Genomic DNA, 21,728 nt, shown 5'->3' with positions numbered 1-21,728 from the left:
ATCCACCAAAATTATGCTGTCATGGCAGAAATCATATGCAACCAGGCTCATGTTCAGTACAACCAAAAAAGACAGAAAATAAATGTGTAAACTTTGTTGATAGATTTGTTAAGAATTGTCAAGAAAAATAAAGAAGTTAGACAATCTGGGATATTGTCAACCCTAAAAATGACAAGCAGCAGCAATGAGAGTCATTAGACTTTAGTAGCAGCATGTTGGGGACGCCTTTGATCAATTTATTTGTTTTTATTTGGTTATCATGCTACATAATGTCATCATACGTTTAAAATCTGAATAAAGGAGAAATGAAAGTACGTCACTTTTCTGTGTGAATTGTTTCGCTTCAGCTCCCTGATATTAGTATTCCTTTGCCCGAAGCAAATTCTGACAGCTTTTTTGTTTTGTTTTCATAAATGAAAGTACAAGACATGACTATTAGGAGATGTGGTTTTTAAAGTCTGTCTTTAAGCAAGTCCATCAACATTAAAACTCTTCTCCCAGGTTCCAAATGTTTATTAACAAACGTCTTCTCCTGCTTTCAGCGGGGTGACATTTTGAGGGTAAATATGTATTAATTAATTATTTATTGGTAAATTATTTATACAAGTTGCATATGAGAAAAGTGTTGGAGAATAATATAAAATGTAAACTATGATGCCCCCCTTTTATGTATTCTTTCCTGTGATTTCCTAATGTAACTTTTGTTCTACTAAAGGAACATTTGAAACATAAGCAGAAAACAATGGTTGTAGTTTGTGGTACATGTGACAATCAAGTGATGGTTCCATGTATGGTACACTTGTGGTTAATAAATATTTTTCTTGTATTTTTTGTAATGACTGTAATCAGTTTGTGTGTTTGTAATATTTTTGGAGAGGTTGACCCAAATGTATGGTGTCTATGGCCACAAGTTGATCTAATGATTGTACAACGGTTGATAGTTTCAAAATGTCACTTGTTGAAGATGATATAGCCCAAAAATTTAATTTGATGGATTTACAAAGAAAGAAAAGTCAAGAATAGTCTATCATCAGTATTTGATTCAATCTGTCTGGCAGCCCACCTGTCTGAGCCTGATCCATTCCATTTCTGACTTAATGGGCACCCAGATGTTTAGTCCATGCAGTCTGCATAGCAGATGGATGTACTTGGATAAATTAGAGCCTATTTTGCAACTCCAGCCAAGAAAGTTTAGTGTTGTCACTCAGCATCTGCAGTCTCCACATCCTACAGCCACTTTTCTCAATAATGTGTCCATTGCCCCAAAATCTAGGTGTTCCCAAACTCAACATAGCTAATGGAAACAATGGATAATAACTTGCAAGCAAAGTTCCCCTTCATGCACATTCTTCTTTGTTTCTATTACTTCGTCACATCATTGGGATTATGAAATGATTACATAAGACCATACACTGATAACGCAGGATTAAACGCGTCTACTTGCACTGATTGATTCCGTGCCCAGCGCGTTCAGCTGTGGGGGTCATGTAAGAAAACTAAACTGAGCACAGTTTTCTTACATGACTCTCACTCTCAAGCTGTGCAGAGCATTCACGATCTGATTGGCTGAGGAGCGCATCAGCTCTGAGTAAAGCGAAGGATGCCAGAGTGCTCAGGCAGTGCATGGACCGATGCAAGCAGGGGACGACGGCGAGCATGTTGTCATGTTGATGCTTTATAGTTCTGAATAGACCCGAAAGTTTGAAACTCTATTTTCCTGGGCTGGGGGGGGGGGGGTAGATCCTCGTGGGGAGTGTGATGTTTTGGCGGCATGCTGTGAAATCCTTCTCACCACCTCCGCCGGCACATCCTCTCAGGAGTGATGGGTTCTAAGTTGACCAGACAGAGAAGTCTCGATTTTGACAGCAAATTGTCCAAGAGGAGACGACAGAGACATGACGTTTCCGGAGAAAGCGAGAGAAGTGGCGGCAGAGGCAGGAGAGACTTCTTGTTTGCCTCCTTGATGCTCAAGTCCGACAAGCTCCCGGGGATGCTGCGGAAAACCAACCACAGCCCGTATGTCAGACGGGTGGCTTGGATCCGGGAAATCCAGAGGCTTCTGCAGGAGCAGAAGATGGAGCAGGCAGCTGAAGTGCTCAAACTGCTGAGAAAGGTAAAGGGGCATCAGGAGTTTGGAGGTTCAGTCTTACAGCATTTGAAACTTTATTATGGAAAACGTGTTTTTTCTGACGCGTAAGTGGCGTTTGTTTATTAGTGCATGCGCAAAAAGTTTGGTTATATTTCTAATTTAAAGACAGTTTGTGCGCATAACATCCCTTTGTGATGCTACAACAGTTGCTCCTCTTGTGCAAATCCCCTAAGGCACATGCATCTGCAGGTGTCAGTGCGTTAATGTTTTGTTTTTTAAACAGTTAAAGCCATTTAATCATTTACTCTTTGTAATTTCTCATAAAGGTTTCCAGAGGCTTTGCTTCCCATAGCGAAGTTGCTTGCCTCTTTTTACTATTCCTGTGGAAACAGAAGCTCTTACAATGAGTTGAGTTGATGCCTCATTTGGTTAGAGACTGTGCTAAATTGCCCACCTGCTTTGTCTGAAAGGAAATGGTGGTGAAGCTCTCCAATCCATGTTCAGAATATTTAATCAGATCCAAACAGCACAACACTGAGTGTATCATATAATCATTTGAATGTGGTCAAATCTATGATAATTAAATAAAGAAATCCACATGTGATATTGTTGAATAGCTCTAATCTGTCCTTGTTGCACAACATTATGTGAACATCTCTTTAATGCAACTTCACAGTTTCTCAGTATACTGTAGTTAAATGATGCTTGTTTTTCCTAACTTTCTTAAGATTTATCCAAACTAGAGTTCTTAGAGCTCATCTTGAGCTTTCCACTGCCTTCTGCGAGCTGCGTGTTGATCAAAGGGGCTCAGATTTGAAGTTCAGACAAAAGCAGTTCTGATCAAGAGGGCCCCCCCTGTCATGAAACCTCCCTGCCCATCTGCACGGCGCTGTAGAATAAATTATACAGATGTGTGCTTATGAAAGCAGGAAACAAAGCTGCGAAGCTATGGGGGTCTGAAAAATGCTGAAGTGAAGGCGGATTTGTAGGTATCTCATCTACTCTGAAAGCTTTAAGTGAAGATATAAAATGTGTGGGGTGAATTTACACTTCTTTGTGAAGCTTCACCTTCATATTTACATGGAAGCAATGTGACTTATGCACACCTACCATTAAGACACCGATGTCCATATAAATGAAAGTAGTGCTGTAGTGTGTTGCACCCTATGAGAAAAAGAGTTGTAAAGATCAACATGTAGATTTGTTGGTTGCGAGCAGGGGCAGCTTCCTCCATAGCTCGGCATTAAAACTGCTCGCGAAGCACGTATACTGTCTCCATCGCTCACTGAGGTGAAGCCAGAGCGCTGCTACTGTTGTATGTTGTTGGGGCTGAAGCCAAGTGTCTGACTAATATTACTTCAAGACTGGAAAAAAACACTGGCAGTAGATCTTCTGTTGTTGTTCTGCAGCAGCAAAGCAGCTTTTCCTATCGGGGATGGGTGGATTTGGAGATAATCACCTTGAGATGATGGATGCTGGAACATATTTCACATAGAGGAAGTCATTACAAAGAGGAACCAATAACGCACTGTATCTCCATTGCAGATCTGCCTTCTGGGCCATTAAGTTAATTAGTTTGGGATCTTCTAGATATTCATTAGTAAACAAAGAATCAGCAAATACTCATATCAGTAGCGCTGTACTGTACAACAACCGATGTGCAGCGATGGAGAAGACAGTAATTAAAGTGCTCTGTGTTCTATAGACCTTATTGAAGTGTAAGGTTCACTGTCAAAACACACATATTTTAATTTATCTTATTCAACTTGAAATACCAAACAACTGTGATGCCTTTATGATTTACTAATGCAGAATTAAATACAAAATAAATATATAGATGGAGAGTAAGAGATTGGGGTTTGAGTTATGTTAAATGTTAATGTTCACATATTAATAAATATTTACAATGAGCATTAGTGTTGGAAAACTGTCTACAAACTTCTACAATGAAATTAAGCATAAAGACGGCAAGTAAACTAGCAATAAAACGCACACTAAGCAAAGAAGTTCACTAGATAACAGGGTGTACAGTTTCTTTTCACTAAGAAAGTTAATAAACACATTTCTATACTCTATATTGTTTACTTTCATGCATTCTGACTTCTATCTGCATTTAAGTGAAAACATAATGTCTAGAGAAAGTGCTCCTTCATGTGAAGGACAGATCACAGATGCAATTGTAATGTTAATGGAAATGTCAAAAATGCATGTGCAGTGTAGTGTCATTGTACCTTAGGATGTATTAGCATAAATTCCTCTTCATATGTTTGGTCACATGTGACTCATTTGACAAACTGACCTCCTCCAGTTTGTCAGATATCCTTGCCAAAGCAATGCTGCCACTGGCTGAGTTTTTGCATCATTGAAACTTTCACTTTTCAAATCAACAAAGCTGGAGTTGAAAAGTCCATCACCTGGCAGCTGTGACACTTTTCATGCACTGAAGCAGAAAACTGAGGAACTGGATTTGTCGCACTCTGCAATATATTTAATTGGATTCTAATGAACTGCATGTGTGGGATGATGTTCTGCGATTCGGAGCTTATCTCTTTTTATTCAGACTTTTTGTGACAAGGCATCAGATTAGATATGCAGCTTTCATGAGGACATTTGCAGTGGGACCCAAAGTCACGCCGGCACATACACAGGCATCCTGTCAGTGACAAATATCAGAACATTTCATGCTTTTATGACTAGGAATCAGTCAAATTAATCCATGGGATCAGATCTCTGTGTGCATTTTTTAAAATGTGGTTCATTTCAGCTCTGAATCCTCCACAAAGCTGCACATAAACGGCACAAACACGTCACCATAAAATAATCTTCAATTTTCTCCCGTGCTTCCATTTTTGGACACATATGATACCCGCAGCCTGCACTAAATGAGGTTTATTGAAGGGAGAGCTGGTCTGGAGGATAGCCCAGCGTCAGGGAATCCCTCAAAGCTCTGCTGTAATAAATCAACTCAAAGCTGGAGGAGGAGAAAATGCTGATGGGAGTTTTCCTCTTTGCCTCCACTGTACCCTGAAGTGTTAGAGCTGTCAGCACATATAGAGCATGTTTTACACAGCCTTCAATTTGATAAGCATTTCAGTTCATATAGATCATAAGAGGTATTGTACAGCTTTACATGACACAACATTCACTCCTGTAAATAAGAGGATGTTGGTCTAGTAAAGATTTTTCTAATGTACATTGGCCGCAGATATAGCAGATAATAACGAGTAGAAGTAATCTTATAACACTTGATATGCATTAGTTAAAAATAATGAAGCTTCAGGCTTTTGCTCTAACTTCAAGCCTTTCATCTTCTTCATTTTTATTTCATCTCTTCTGTTTCATGTCTTCACTGTCGTTTCTTCTTCTAGTTTGTTGTGCGTGTACGTGTGTGTGTGTGTGTGTGTGTGTGTGTGTGTGTGTGTTGGTATCGTCGTCAAGTAGGTGGCAGATGCCACATGCTGGTGGGATCATTTGATGTGTCTGAAGACGTTACTCCTCAAACACTGGCTGTTAATGACACGTCGGCCCTCAAAGCATTACCTGGAGATAGTGCTTCAATATATTTACATTGCAAATAGAACACAGCATGAAGATGATACAAATATCATCAACCCCTGGGGATGTGTCCTGGTTCCCGGTTGTATTAAAATGTTCTGCACATCACATCGTGATGAAGACTGGAGGTAGAAGGTGGAAGTGCATTTAACTGGAATCAAGAAGTATTTTTCTTACATGAATAAGAGATGTGTTTTGTGAAATTATAGAACGTCCCCTGGGTAATGCAACAAGTGGAACCTGCAAATCAGTTCAAATGAAGAAGGAGTTTTTAATCTGTTCATGAAAGAGTGATGCTGTGCTGGGTGTAAGGTTTGACAAATCACTTACTGTACCTTTTCCTTCTTGTGTCTCAGGACTTGGGCCTGCAGGGAACATCACTCAATGACATTTTGTACAAGAATGCGGCTTTTCTCAACCTGGTGGACCCCATTTCTCATGAGCTGCTGCTCAGCCTGGCTCGAGACCTGCAGTGTCCGAAGAGGGTACGAATCCACAATAATTAAGTTTGTGTTAAATGTTACATTCATTCACAGGAGTTGAAAAGAAAACTGCTCGTGGGTTAAAACATAACAGACACATTTGCATAAGTTAATGGGACAGCAACAATTTCAAACAGAACAGAAGCAAGCTGCAGCATGTCCACATTTATTAGCCATGCCCGAGAGCATGTGTCACATTTGTTGTCATGCTACTGTGACAACAATGAACTGTCGGTTCGCGCTAAACAAACACAACAACAGATGATAAGAAGTAGGCAAAATTATATTGAAGGTTTTTATTCTGATGCCTTTAAGTGTGTTTGAAGCATTAAGTGACATTTTGCATTCCATTAGTGGTGGAGTTGTGTTTTACAGGAAACGTAAGTGGAAAAGTGACGGGCACGGCACAACGTAAATAACGTTCAGTTAGGTTTGTTTATATAGTGCAGACGTTGTTAAAAAGGCTTTACAGTCTGCACAACACACAAGACCATTTCTCCATGGCTCCAGAGTCAATCAAGCAGAGAAACAGAGGAAAAACCCTTCCTGCAGGATGGACATACATGCTGTAGTGCAGGATGGTGGAGTACAGTAGAGAGGTAGACTTTGAGGCCAAAGTTCAGGTCAGAGCTTTACTCTGCAGTAGCACTCGAATGCTACCTTCCCTGCTGCTTCTTGGCAGCAGCTTTGCTCCAGGACCTGCAGGGGTGTGAGATTATCAGCTTCATGCTCACACGTGGGGGTAGATGTCCAGTGTTCATGCTGAGGTCAACAGGCCATGGTTATTGGCACTGAGGCTTATTGGGGGGTATGGATTTGGCACTAACTGTGAGAGCACTTTGAGGGCAGTGTCGGGTAGCAGTGGGATCAAACTGGATAAGCAGTGAGGTCTGTTTGGTCTCTGGCTACAGACACATTATCACAGTTTTCATGGGACTGTATGAAAATTTCTTTTGGGAATAGTAGGTTAATTTTTTTCTTATCTTAAGAGCTGAGGTCAGATGTGTATGGTAATATTTTCTTAAATATATCAGTTGTGATTTTTTCTTTCTGGCAGTCAGTTCATCCACTTGTAGCGTGGCATACAAATCCGACACATTAAAATTCAAATTACATTTCAAACTCAGGTATGAGGTTGAAGAAGATACAGAAGTTTGGAGTGGTGGTAAAACACAGACCCAGCACACATTACAGTTATCTACAGTCTGTGGTTTTCATTTTAGGAAAAGATGGATTGCCTTAAGTTAAGTCACCATAGGTCTAGTGTTTACTGATAACCACCTGCAAAAAAAATCGAATCCCATGTCTTTGGTGGGGAAACTCTGCGAGGAAAAGTGAGGAGCTGGCAGAGACATTCTCCTGACTGGCTGGTGACCCGTGGCAGTGTACTGTGTCAGACGTGATGAGGATGTAGAGAGGCATTGTGCTGAATTTAAGGCCTGCCAGCTGCTTCTGTGGCCACCACTTCCCACTACACTGAGATTTATGTAGATAATATCATATGATCAAGGCCAAATTTCTACAGTGCTTATTAAGTTACACTCTTGCACACTTAGGATCTTAGATCTTAGTGTTGATAGACCACAGATATACATTTTCGCTATAACACTGTGTTCAGTCATCCAAAAGGCTCAAACAGCAGCACTGAATGTTTTCAAAGTATGAGACACACGTTTGTTTAACGCCCAAGAAAAGAAATGGCAGCAGGAATGGTTAATTGCCTTAAGGTAAATCGCCCCTGTCGTTTTTCTGCCTCTTGCCAAGTTGCTTCTTTCTTGTTGTTGTGTTGCACCATTAATTAGATTTCGCCTCCTCAGCACAACCCTTTCCATTTAAAGTCTTTGACAGAGGAGTCAGAGAGAGAAAAGGGGAGGAGGAGACATGGCAGAAAGTGGAGGCAAAATGGAAATTACATTAACAAAGCAGCTGTATTCAAAAGACAAGAAAGAAACACTTTGTTACTATGCGCACATCAGCAGAGGTCAGGCAAAAGAGAACAGCTGAATTCGTATGAAAGTCGTATGAGCTGCATTTATATTTGGTGTCCATCCTATGTGCCTGTCACAGGAGACTGATTCTCTGAAGTCCACCAACAAGATCTGCCGCCAGCTGATTTATCACCTGACCCCTCACTCCAAGTGGACAAGACAGAGCGTGGCCAGGAGGAAGTCACAGGCCTGGTGAGTGTGTCTTCTGTCCTGTGCCGTCACTCTTCAGATTGACAGTCTCTGCCCCAGTAAACACTTCCTCAACATATGCATCAGTGTGACTCATAATTGTCAGTAGAGAACGTCTTTATAATACTGGGAGAAGTGCTGTCCCTGGCAAGATTTCCCCTCTAGTTTGGAGCTTGTTACTTTACTTGCTGGATGAGTTTAGGTTCAAATATCTTCACAGACCTTCACATGTGCATATGTCAGATGAACAACAATAAACACATGGTTATGCAAATTGACTGTTGAACAGTAGTCTCCCATGTTAAAATCCATTGGCTCAGTGTCTAGTTGCATAAAGGAAAAACAATGAATAAAAAATGAAAATTGTCTGTGATTTAATTGCTTTAATTAAATAATGAAAGAACAACAGAAAGATACTCGTTGTAGCAACTTCAAGACAAACTTGAAAAACTCAAATTAACAGGTACATTTGTGGTTATAAAAAAGATATCTAATGATAATCACGAGGCTCCCAGTCCCTGAGCAATTAACCCAGATTGAAAGATGGTTTGACAGCTTGAGTTGACTTCCTGCCCCAGACTCATGGTTGCAATAATTCGAAATAACACTCAACAAAACAACAAGGCAGACTCTCCCAGTGTGCTCATTAGCAAGCTCTGTCTCTCTCACAGCCTCGACTGCAACCATCCAGACAGCAGCACTTAACTGTGGGGCGCAATCCAGGCTGTTTCTCTTCTCTGTGAATATTCCCTCGCTAAAAATGCAGAAATTAATGTGTTTCGATCAAATGAGCATTAGAAGTCAGTGTTTTCCTGTTATTGATCTTTTCAGTATTGCCCATTATTCTCTTTCTCCATTTTCTCTCTCCGTCTGCTTCCCCACCCTTCACCTTATTTCCCATTTCTCCTATTTTAAAATCCCTTCCTTGCATTGATTTTCCTTCTCTCCTCTTTTCCTGTGGGCTTTTTCCTCTCCTGCTTGTGAGAGCCCATTTTGTTCAACAGTTGCCACCCAGAGCGGTTCTGCAGTTTGAGCTTAGACTCCGGGGAAACGCTCTGACAGAAGAAGGAAAAAGGAGGGGAGAGGGGTAGTATTATGTTGCTGATTAGAAGTCATGTATTTCCCTCTTTTTCCCTGCCTCACTGTAAATTGATCAAGAACTTGATCTCTCCATATTTAGGAAGAAAACTCTCAGTTATCATATAACATATAATTTATTCTTGTTTCTCTGTGAAGTCATTCTGAAAAGCGATATCGAGACGTCCATATATCCATTATCCTAATTGCCTTTCCTCTGAAGGGTCGTGGAGGGCTTGAGCATGTCCCAGTTGTCATTGGGTGAGAGGTGGAGTACGCCACTCAATCACAGGCTGACATATAGAGACCGACAAACCTTCTACATGGGCAATTTAGACAGAAAGGCACACGGTTAAGCGGGTGAGGCGGCCATCCTCACCACTACACCACCATGACGCCCTACTGAAAAGTCCCTATGATGAATCTAAAAATATGATGCAGCTTGCTCTTTTATTCAATATGCAAATGGTTCCACGTCTTTCAGACATAACACATGAATCTTAACTGAAGCTTTATTACTCCAGCCTATAACACTGTAACTGCAAAACAAGTTAGACAATGTATTATAACATAATATCGAGGCAATTTCATTTTTCTCTGCAGCCTTATGTACCAGGTTCTTGAGATCAGAGTATTGCTGAGTCCCAAGAGAAGTTTTTAATGTTATTGTAATTGATATTGAATTTCAGATTAATCAGGCTCATATTTTTTATTACACTAAAACTGTCCTTCCAGCACATTTTAAAGTGATTGGATTCAGATTGCAGATGCTACTCTATAGCGTGTCGTTTGCTGCAAGGCAATAATTAATATAAGGCTCTTGCAGTAGATATTACAGACACATTTAAAGAAATTACTATGTTTCCGAATGTCATATTGCAAAAAGACACTCAGAATATTAAAGGAAATGTGTGTGCATGTGGTATTTTTTTGCTTTATTTGTCTCAGTACCGAATACATCGTCGTGCAGGATACGGTTGAGTGCTAATTTTCAGTCGTGTCGACTGATGTTAGGAGTGAAATGGGTCGTGGCTGTGACAGCTGTTTTGATAGCCAGGTGTCATCAGCTGTGGGTGAGTGCTGATGGTGTGAGTCCTGATATTTGACCCAGACCTCACACTGCTCACACTGAAGAGCTTTTCCTGGCACAGCTTAGACTGTGAAGGCTGTCCAGAAGTCATTTCATCACCTTTATTTATATTCACACGATGCTTAATAAACATTGAACACATGGCTTTAATAAATACTTTACAGCGTATTTATTTGGCGTGACCTCCACATGTTCACCTGCCAAGAAAGTATTTACGTACTTAATCAGTTTACTGTGTTAAAATAATAAATATAATAAATAAATAATAATAATATAATGTCTCCAGATAGCAGTCAAAACACAAAGTTATCAACATTGTGCTGAGTCACTGCCGGTAACAACTGAATTATCTGTAACTTTGTAATAATAACCTATAAAATGTTAGAAAACACATCATATCTCATGTTGCACAATTTTACTGCAAATATCTTCAAAGAAGATGAAACACTTGACCGCAAATCTCGAAATTTCAACATCTTGACAGTGTTATCAAGTCTTGGGCTTATCATCTTTATTGTGTATCTGTGTCACATACGTCATTTGTGAGGTTGGAAACTGACTGTAGCTGTTCACTCGAAATATTGTTTGATGATGTCGAACTCCAGATTGATTTCTCATCAGCAGAGTCCTACTCAAACCCACTCCCAGCATGACAGAGAGGCTCCTGCATTATCTTATCTCAGCAAATCAGCAAAAGATAATTTATGATAGTGACCCTTCCTTTGGCTGTTAAAATCTACTTCAGAAATATTTACTCCATTTATTCAAAGTAGTGGAAAAGATCTAGCTGATAGAATATATTCTCGCACCATGTCGGAAAGCAAAAGTGCACAGTATATTTCCTTCCTAAGTCTAGTAGGTTCATAGTTGGTGGATATGGGCACATTCAAAAGCACGGTGGTTGTTGTGCTGACATTGTTTTTTAAAGAGAAAACTTTAATTTACTGTCTCACTGCCACACAGCTGGCAAATTGCTGAATGAATGATCCATAAGATTTAATTACAGACATTGTCAGACAGCACCTCCTACTAAATAGGAAAGCTCAACCCAACAAGCACTTCTAATGAAGAACGCTGACATCCTTAGAATCCTGGTATGACTCCAGACAATACTGTGCAGCCTAAAGCTGTGGTTTTACACTCAATAAAAGCTTTAACCTTCATCACTAGAGATTCTGCTCTCTTTAAATTTATTGTGTTTCTAAATCTGCTCCTTTCTCGTCTCTCAACATGCTCTCTGCAGCCCCTGTAGCTCAATATATCTTCCGCATTTCAAAAATTTCCATTGTCAGATCAACCAGAAAAAGATTATATGTTTCTTTTTAAATGTTTAAATGTCCTTCCCAATTCAACCGGGTCACCACCTTCTCTGTCCTTCCCTTTCTTTGCTCCTAGGCTAAAAAAATGAATTTCCTCCAGTGGCATCTCTCATCATCCTCTCACTTCTGAATCATACCCTGGCAAGCATAATCTACTTTAAAGCTGTCTAGGCATGTTGGCTATAACTCTATTTCTTTGAGCAGTGAAAGTTTTTTTTGTCTGTATAATAGTCTGGATACTTATAACCACTTTGTCAACCTCATTTCAGTGACTGTATTTCTTTCGCAGATTCCTCGACGGCTTTTCACCGCCTAATCACCAGAGAAGTGTTCTCTGGGATTCTCTCTCCACTTTTTCCCTGCTCTGCTCAGGCTAATTTGCTCTAATCTTTACAGAAATCCCTTCTACCTCCCTTCCTCGCTGTTATTTTGAGCCCTTCTCCCTTACATGATCCTTCCAAGGCCACGGTAATATTGTGAAGGCACTACATCTCTCTCCTTTGCAGTCCTCACTACTGTATGCATTGATCATCTATGAATTTAGGGTTATTCTACATTAAGGTTACGTCCACACTGATATAATTTAAAACACTTTTATTTCCAGCTATTTTCTTATAATTAGGTGATAATTTGTCTTCCATCCACAGCAAGCTGCTGTATTCAACCCAGTTAAAAAAAAACTGTCTGTCAATTTTAGACTCATATATAATGAAAAAACAGACAAAACGTCTTTGAGGTCCTTGGGTACTTTAATTGTTAATAATAAATAGCTACAACTAAACCTAAAAAGATCTGCTCATTCTTTAAATGAATTACTTACTTAACCAAGACCACTTCAAAAACAGTACAAAGAAGAAAGCCTTTATTTGTCATATTTACATGTTACAGATGAAATTGGTTCTCTGCATTTAACCCAACCCGAACCTTCTGTATCTAAGGCCAATGACCTACCCACTGAGCCACCAGCCCGCCGAAACAGTACGAACAAAGGAAAAGTGGGAGAGATTCTTACCTAGTCTGATGGCGGGGTTAGCATGTTGGTTAGTCTATCTCAACAATACTCGATTCACATGTGAAATCATACCATAGGTTTTGTCACTTTGCTGGCTTCACAGTGTCTTGAAGTGACGGCTTTCTGTCATTCAGACATACTGTAAGTCACTAGTGATACCTAAATCTTCTGACGTAGCGAGATTGCAGTTGCAGCACTTACTTAAAAGTGACCAGGGTGCTCATTCAGACATGAGGCTGTTACGTTCAGATACCAACATGTTCAGAAAGGAAAAAAGAAGAGCATGTCTGAAAGGGACTTTATGTTCTATATTATTGGTGCTGTACTGGACCAAAACAACCCTGTCTCGTGGGCTCTGGGTAAAGTTAACCCATTATAGTGTCACACTGGATCCATTTCTAAACCAGTAATTTAACTGGCTGAAGTTTTTTGCTCAAAGTTGAAGCCCCCATAACAATAAACCTTCACCTTTAATCTGATCGCACCTGCTCTATACAGCTGCTGTGTTGTCTCAGAAAAAACTAACAAAATAATTCCCCCTTTATCTATTTACTGTACACGTGGCCTCTGTGTGTCATCTGCCTTTAACACGAATACGACCTATTTCTGGAGCCAAGTCACCAAGTGAGAGCTGGAAAGCCAAACAGGCTCTGACTCAGCATGTCTGACCTCTGACTGACATACAAGGTCACCTTCTACGACAAAAAGCCAAAATCCGACTATACAGGGCGAGAATATGAGAAAAATGTGAATTTGTGTGTGTGAGTGCACAATCGCAGATGACTGAAAGGTTTCTCTAGTCATCGTTGCATTCAAAGATGGACTGTTCCACTTGACTGCATGAGGCTCTCAGTCTGCTCAATCTGCTTTCTAGTTGACCTCCAGTTTTAATAGAGACTTAAAGATCGAGCCACCATCCTTGTGCATGAATAATTGAGGGCTTCCCGTGGTACAGACTGAGATCCTGGAAGATGAGGGGGTGGAGGAAAAGACCTTCAGTATCCATCACTCCTGTCTACAGGGCACAGGCCCATAATGAAATAATTATAGATGTGTTAAATGTGTTAATTGGTAAACAGAGTTTGGAGCAGTTTTCAAATTAACAGGAATGTGAAAAAATACAGCCATGCTGTTAAAATAAGTGTTTCAAGGCTTCCTTGATTTTGAACCTCCCAAAACCTCCCATTGATTGGATTATAACTGTAAATCTGAGATAAGGCAGTTGCTGCTTGAGAATAACAGAAATAATATTGTTGTGCCTCTGATTGTCTGTGGGTCTTGTTCCTTCAAGTCTCACAAAGAAAACTCCCCTAAAAATCAAACCCCACATTCTGTGTTTGGTGCCCTGCATTTTAATGCTGGTTTCATAACTGTGCCTTGACATAGTATAGCTGACACAGGCGCACTCCTCCGTGATATACAGTTATGTAATGCAAACTGCTTTCTGTGTGTTCTGTCGCAGTATTCTTTTCTCCTAAGCATCCAGTTTGTCACATCAAATCAAATCATTGGCGAATTTATAGCTCGCCTGTGGAGTACATTTTGCATTTTACATGCTACACGCTTATTGCATTATGGTACATTCTATATCAAGACATTTTATAATTATTGGCGCAACCATTCGAATGTCTTTTTTACTTTGGTCGGAGGTGAGCAAATTACTAGAAGTAATGTCACATCTATATTGTGCTGCTTATATTGTTAATGTATTACAAGCACAATAGCGTGGGTGCCAAAAAATAAATATACATTTTAATTATTTATTGATCTTATGTATATATTATGTGGCCTCGTTTTGTTACTCTTCCTCTCACTTCAGTGTAGATTCCTGAAATAAAAAGTCACCTGTTTGCGCCGTTTCCCACAGAGCCCATGAGAGTTGTATGAGTAGCTGTTAGCTGATTAGTATTAGATGCACTCAGTGGACCCCCTTTCAGTCCACTGTGCTAATTAAAACTACACCTTCACATCTGTACAAAAAACTAATGTTACTAACTGGAAGCAATGGTACCAAGTCTTAATGTTTGACTTAGCTGTGATGCTAAGTTGGAGTATTGGGGATTCAACAATTTTTTTTTTTTTTTTTTTATTAAAAAAATAAATAAATAGTTTTTGTCTTTTAAGATTTCTAGTATTTATTTTTCCTTTTAAAAGCTGCACATGCTATTCTGATTTGTGCTTTCACTTTAACCTGTGTGGCGATCAACATTTACTGCGAATCCAAAGCTGCTAAGTACTAAGAGGCTGAGACGTCAGAATAGCCTGGAGCTGCTCCATTGACGACATACAATAGAGGAAGCCTTAATCAGACCATCCGCTAAATGTTTCACTGAAATTTAATCCGAATCCAAATGAGCTTTGAGGCTATTTTTTCCTTCCCAGAAAATTTGCCATTATCCCCGTGAAACTGTATAGCACATGCAATCACCACTTTGGTGGAGCACATTCTCTGCAGAATCTTAGTATCACATCCTTGAGAAAATGGCAAGTCTAAGTACATTTTTTGCTCAGACTGAGTGTAAAACATTTTCATTAACAGAGGGCGAACTTTCCTAAGGTGTGAGAGCCACATATTTGATGCTACACTGAGTTAAACCTCACAGTCGCAGGCCTGAAGGAGTATTCAGAGAAAACACAAGCACACCTTTCACCAGCTCACTTCTCAAGGATTAGTTTATACATAAGACCCTTGTAGGCTCTCCCACAGCTGAGCCAGACTACTGCGCATGTATTATACAGACGCTTGGAGGCAAAACAGTTCAGATCGATCTGAGGAATAAACAACTCAAGACCAAAGCACTGATGAAGCAGACATTGATTTGACTGATCCCACGGGTCTGTGGAACGGCATCCACAGCCAATGGTTCTCAAGTGCTTTTTTTCCCATCACCCCGAAATGAGTCAAGCGTCTCACTGCATGCTCAGCGGGAAATACATTTTAATTTGTATTACAAAGTATGTTTTACATCTGGTACTATTTGATATTGTCTCTGGATCCACTCAGTGACACACTGAAATTGACCAGACAACACATGGGCCACATGGTTTGCAACCAGATGCTCTGAAATCGATATGATAATATTCAGATGTAAACGTTAAATATTTTTTCTCATTCCGATCAAAATGCTGGTGAGATAATACCTGGCACTGAGTGTACTTTATAGCCTTTTTTGTAATTATATCATTAGTCATAAAGCTAAAGCCTGCAGCAGGTTAGCTCAGCTTCGCACCATCACTAGAGTTTCTGTGTACAAATTAAACATGCCACGAGTGAGTGTTAGAGGCACTGGTGTTTCATCAGACAGAGCCAGGCTAGCTTTTCCCCCTGTTTCTAGTTTTTATGCTAAACTAAATTACCCACTTCTGGGCTGTAGCTTCATGTTTACCATACAGATGACAATCAATTTGTAAATCAATAAAAAAAAATATCAGACTAAATTATCATAATCAAAAGCAATTTTTCAAGCAAGAAACTCCAAAAATTCTCTGTTCTCAGCTTCTCCAATGTTAATATGTCATTTGCAGTCTATAGTCTCTGGGAATTTTTACTGACCCACAAATAATACATTGAACAAGCGCATATGTAGATTAACTGACAGAAATAAAACTCAAAGAATCTAATACCTACAATTCTTTGAAGATGTTTTTCTCTTTGAAAGTAAAGACATTACAATGGTAGTTGTGACATTGAAGTTGATTCTCGTCTCGAGGTGAATACCATACCGGAGCAGCCTGTCTGACTCCCTAAGATAAAAGTCTGGTGCTCACTAGGGCAAAGGCAAGTTTCACAAGGGTCTCTTTAATAATAATAAATGGCAGTTTCACGACAGAAACAAATGTAAAAGGATAACTCTTTGTACAATGGTTTTTAACAGAAGCAAATAAGTCCAGCAATTGTAAATCTACATAAACCCATTAGCTACAATTTATGAACCCTAAAATCTGTCCACTTCGAATTTAAGCTAGTAGTCATTTAAATATACTGTATTTTTTTACTATTACAAGATAGACAGTCTTAAAAGACTTTCCACCCATTGTCATATTAAATCCCAGAGTAAATGAGAAACATGAGGAAAAAAGAAAACTTCTAATATTCCCCTTGTCTCTTGATGTATTACTAATTCATGAGAGTAAATGAAGGGGAACATGTATTGTATATGGGAGGAAAACAACTTTCTCCTGCCATTTGCTTTTAACTCTCACCCCGGTGGCAGAATATTGAAGGGTTGTAAGACTCCCCTTGTAAAAATGTCACTGTATTTTAATCCCGGAGGATGTACACATGGACCAGAGCCTTACAGCTTCTTTTTAAAACGCTCACCTCTCCAGCACTTAATCTCTCCAATGTAGAAGGAGTGTTTAGTTGCATTCAAGCGTAAGTTGATGTGCAGGATGGTGAAGGGAAGCTGCAGTCAAACACTGATAGTGAGCACTTTTGTAACAACTAGAATGTGTGGAGACTAACTTGACACTGTGTGGCACCGAACACTGGGTAGAAAATGAGTGTGAACACAGAAACCAGTGGATCTGCCATGACCTTTAATGCTGACGCTATGATCTTGTCTGGGAATGTATAGCACTAAAGAATAAAGATGGGACTATACAATATTTAATGGTGTGTAACATAAATGAAGCATGTATATTATTATGGTCTTATTATATCTGGATGTGCTGTGTGTGCAGTTGTTACAGTAGGTTTGTCATATAAACTCTATTAAATTACTGACACTTGGGCAGCACATCCTTCAAAGCGCAGTTTCTAAAATGCTTCATTGAAACAGAGCTCATCTGGTTTTGTTCTGACCTTTTCTGAAAGCCCGATCTTGTTTCCCACACTCTGTTGCAACATCACAAACCCCAGATGTTTTATTTCCTACCTCTGGGGATTACATAACTATTGAACACTAAGGACCCTTGTTCAGTGCATAAAAGTTAACAACATCCCCGAGGAAAGACAGGCTATGAAAAGCAATTAGACAGTCTGCCTGAACCCACATTTAGGCAGCCAGTAGTTTGACACATGGGAGTCAGCTCTTATTAGATTCCTGCATGTTGTATCAGTTGCTCCTGAGGATGTCAGTAGATGGATTTCTCCCAGTTGCCGGCTTTTAGTCCCGGTAAAGCTCATGTTTATGTGGATAGACCATCCTTTGAAGATGTTTTTGTCTGGTACAAATGTATACTGCACGTACCATTGCCTATGAGTAGGGCAGCCACATAAGAGGGAGTGGGATGAGATATTTTGTTCATTGTGTTGTTGTCATTTCATGGTGAGTGACTAGAGCAAGCACAGTGTGTTTAGAAATGCTAGCTGTGTCCCTGGGCCTGTGGCCAGCTGAGCAGACTGTCGACTTAACTCTGTCTCAGCTCTTCGGAGCCCACCATCCCCCTGCTCTGCCCACTCAGCTAAAGGGCTAGCTTTATCTCATGGAATAGCTCTTCCCACACAAACATAAGTGCACAGGTGAGTGGGCAGGGCTGCAGCAGAAGCAGGAATCCCCTCTTTAAATATATCTGTAACAGTAAAACACCGTAAACAGCCAGTGCTCATACTGTAATTTGTTTCATTACATAGTGCAGAACGTGCACAATGGACTGGTAAACCTAGAGAAGTCAGAGTGGTTTACTGCGCTTCTAAACTGCAGCTGTTGCTGGACATTATTGTGCACATACTTCACTATTTTAAAGACAGTAAGTTGGATGGATTCAATATTCGACACATGAACTGATGATGAATACATCTGCTATGCTGAAATGTATTGGTAATGCTTAGCCAAACACACACACACACACACACACACACAAATACAGGCAGCACAAAAAATTAAAGAGTGTATGCAAGGTGCTTCAGCAGATTAAATTCAGAACAAGAGAGGCAGTGAAATTGTATGGGCGGGGATCAAAAGCAAGAAAGTGAGAGGCAGTGAGCAAGAATGAGGATATGAAGGAGAGATGAATTATAGCCTAGTCCTGGAATCGATAATCTTGTGAATCACAGCCCTGGTGTGCTACAGATCTTTTTCTTAACCAAGCAGAGAGGATGACAGATGTAAAGAGCACAGCTTGCCAATTTATGAGGCTCCCAGACAGAGCAGAGAGTGGGGGTGATGCAGGAATAATCCTCGCTGTGCTTGAGGAATCAGAGGGATGGGCAAAGGCAAACAGGACTAAGACAAAGTGAGAGTAAACCTTAGGCCAGAGAAACTAAACATTTTTCTCCCGTTTGTTTGCTTTTTTTAAACAGTTTCCGACACTTACTGTACACTGTGTTGTGATTTGTTTGGCAGACGTCGTCCATCTGATTTCTTCCGAGTCAAAATACCACTAAAAACGAAGGGGTCTAATGCAATGCAATGCAACGTGAATGTAGCTGCCTTATACTGCAGCTCACCTGCGTATTTAACCACATTCAGGTGTAGAGAAATCATTTAGTTTCAGATTACCTGGTGCTAGCAGAGGAAGCGAGGGATAACATGATCCTGCCTTACACGTGTGATGGTTATAGTAGTTTTTCTTTCTTAAGCTGGAGTGATACCATTCAAAATGCTATGGAATACTAAACTTTAACAGATTTCACAGCACATTTAGTACCATATTTTAAATCTAAATTCAGCAGTTAAGATCAAATCTGTTCACGCAGGTGTTCTTGTCAACTACTTCTTCTCAACATGGTTTGTATATGTTGGTTTAAATCATACAAAGCTGTGTAAAAACTGCAGATTGCCGTTTTATGGACAAGTCAAGTATTTCTTTAAAGTTTTTATGTGATGCAGACAGGATGTAGCTTTAGGAAAAGCAAAAAGTTCTCCTTTTTGAAATGTGCTAATCAGCTCAAGTGGTTTATTCACTTGTCACTCATGGTACTTCAGACACGAGTGACCTGTTTTTTAAAAGTCCAAAGAAAATTATGTGTCTCTCTCTTAAATCCCTGGTTTCAAAATTATACTTTTCCCAGCAGTGAAACTGCAACCCCAGCTCAAAACAAGGTGACATATTTGCTTCTAATTTGCTCAGTCGGGACAGCAGCATGTTCAGTTATAGCCTTTGACGGTTTATACTTAGAGACGTAGAGATATGGTTTGGCTTTATGGAGAAGAAGTGACACCCCAAACTGAAAACAGCTGGTGCCTTTCAGTGGATGACATTCAGCCCAGGACACAGAATCTATTGCTTGCAGGATTTAGACCAAGACACATTTAAATGCAAATTTTCTTTTTTACATTATTGATTGCTACACTCTCAACACTCTACTGGTGAATGCTGTTTCTGTTTTTGCTACTTTGCATTTAGCTTTTAAATCAATAGCCTTAGCATCTTTAAGTAAAGATCGTTTATCTTTACACACTAACTGCAGGGGCTGAAGATTTAGCACGCTTTTAATGTTGTCTGCGATAGATGGCCATTTTGCACCTCCCACATCCAACTTGTAAATTATATAACTTTGTTTTTTTTCCTCTTTCAAATAGTCTGAAGACTACCCTGAAGAAGAAGCTGTCCGGTGATGTGGTCAACCTGTCAGGCATCCCGCTCTCTGGCCGAGACATCCACCGCGTGGCTTTCTACCTGCAGAGCAGCAGTGACGCTGTGTCGGCTGTTGACCTGAGTTTCACCGAGCTGCAGGACGACAGCTTACGGTTGCTGCTGCCTTACCTCAGCTGCATGCCAAAACTCAGCATACTAGCTGTCAATGGCAACCGTCTAACAGTAGCCATCCTGAAAGACCTGACAGACATAGTGAAAGATCCTAAGAAGTTCCCCAGTCTAGCCTGGATAGACCTGGGCAACAATGTCGACATCTTCACTGTGCCGCAGCCGCTGCTCGTGGCCCTGCGACGTCGCTTTGGCTTACGCAGCAGCCTTCCCACCATTTATGAGTACAGTGAAGCACAGGCCTTCAGTGGCTACAACCCAAACATGGAGACCTCTGTGGAGGAGCCCACTCTGTACGAGGAGGGAGATGTAGACGAAGATGATAGAGAGGAGGAGGAGGAGGAGGACAGGTTAGAGCTTCAAGCCTGGGGCTTTGGAGAAGAAAGCGTGTCAAAAAATGTGCCACTGCACTTCTGTGGGAGGTGATCGCCCAAAGCTACTTTCTGCCCTTACATCCCTCAGTATCACCTCGCCCAAAGTCTATCCTCCTGTGTTAGCAGGTGCCCGTATGGCAGAAGATGCTTGCAGCGACCCACATGTTTCTGAAAATAACTTTACAATAAGTAAGTGTGTTGTGTGCCCCTGTGGACAGTCTGACTGCTGACACTCAGACAGCTCTGTACAGACCGGGAGAGTATATTTATATGGATTGATTCAGCTTCATTTATCCTGGAGAGGTGGAACTGAAATGTACGGGCTTGCTGTTTTTCCAGTGTCCCTTCAATCTTCTGGTTTTTAAACCCTGAAGCTTCCCATCAACTGTTGCTGTCCAGTGGAGCAGGTGGGGGGTTATGTGCCCTGCACATGGGCACCTCAGCAGTAGCAGATGAAGATAGCTACTACTGGTGGACATCCGAACCAGGAGGTTCTGCCTCCTTAACAGTCTAAATAAGTCAAAGTAACTAAATATTCTACTTAACAGATTATGTTATGTTGGCATAAAATATAATATAATTTAAAATATATAAATAAATAAAGAGATTTGTTAAGTAAATGAAGCAGACACCATCAGTTTTAATATTGATGACCACTGATCAGCAACTATACGGAGGAAAACCACAGAAGCAGTGTTTGGGCGGAAGCTGCTGAAGAACTGATTACTGCCTCTATCGGGCCTTGTTAAGCCCGTTCAGTCACAGATGGTGAGCAGATGATCTATTTTTTCCTCAGCAAATAGGACTAGCCCCAGATTATTTTGTCCACTGGTGGTTCGCGAATGATTCTATTTGTGAATTGAAGCTTAAGCAACGAGAAAGATGCCCACTCTGTTTTTTTTT

At 40.4% G+C, this 21,728-nt stretch overlaps 1 protein-coding gene across 1 annotated transcript; it reads left to right on the top strand.

Annotated features, from left to right (window-relative positions):
- Positions 1-1,800: 1,800 nt before the first annotated feature.
- Positions 1,801-21,340, top strand: lrrc75bb (leucine rich repeat containing 75Bb). Its single transcript, XM_026340055.1, has 4 exons — positions 1,801-2,113; positions 6,001-6,129; positions 8,194-8,306; positions 20,268-21,340. Exons 1-4 carry the CDS (start codon positions 1,823-1,825, stop codon positions 20,875-20,877), a joined length of 1,143 nt encoding a protein of 380 aa, XP_026195840.1. The 5' UTR covers positions 1,801-1,822; the 3' UTR covers positions 20,878-21,340.
- Positions 21,341-21,728: the final 388 nt, after the last annotated feature.

Source organism: Anabas testudineus, chromosome 22, assembly GCF_900324465.2.
Source record: "Anabas testudineus chromosome 22, fAnaTes1.2, whole genome shotgun sequence".
In the NCBI taxonomy this organism is placed as follows: domain Eukaryota; kingdom Metazoa; phylum Chordata; class Actinopteri; order Anabantiformes; family Anabantidae; genus Anabas; species Anabas testudineus.
Note: the sequence above shows the minus strand (reverse complement) of the source record. Positions and strands in the feature narration are given on the sequence as shown.

Excerpts from the sequence above, each read along its gene's own strand:
- lrrc75bb (XM_026340055.1), top strand. The coding sequence starts at position 1,823 with ATGGGTTCTAAGTTGACCAGACAGAGAAGTCTCGATTTTGACAGCAAA. Across the intron at positions 2,114-6,000 it reads TGCTCAAACTGCTGAGAAAG|GACTTGGGCCTGCAGGGAAC; the intron begins GTAAAGGGGCAT and ends CTTGTGTCTCAG. Across the intron at positions 8,307-20,267 it reads AGGAGGAAGTCACAGGCCTG|TCTGAAGACTACCCTGAAGA; the intron begins GTGAGTGTGTCT and ends TCTTTCAAATAG.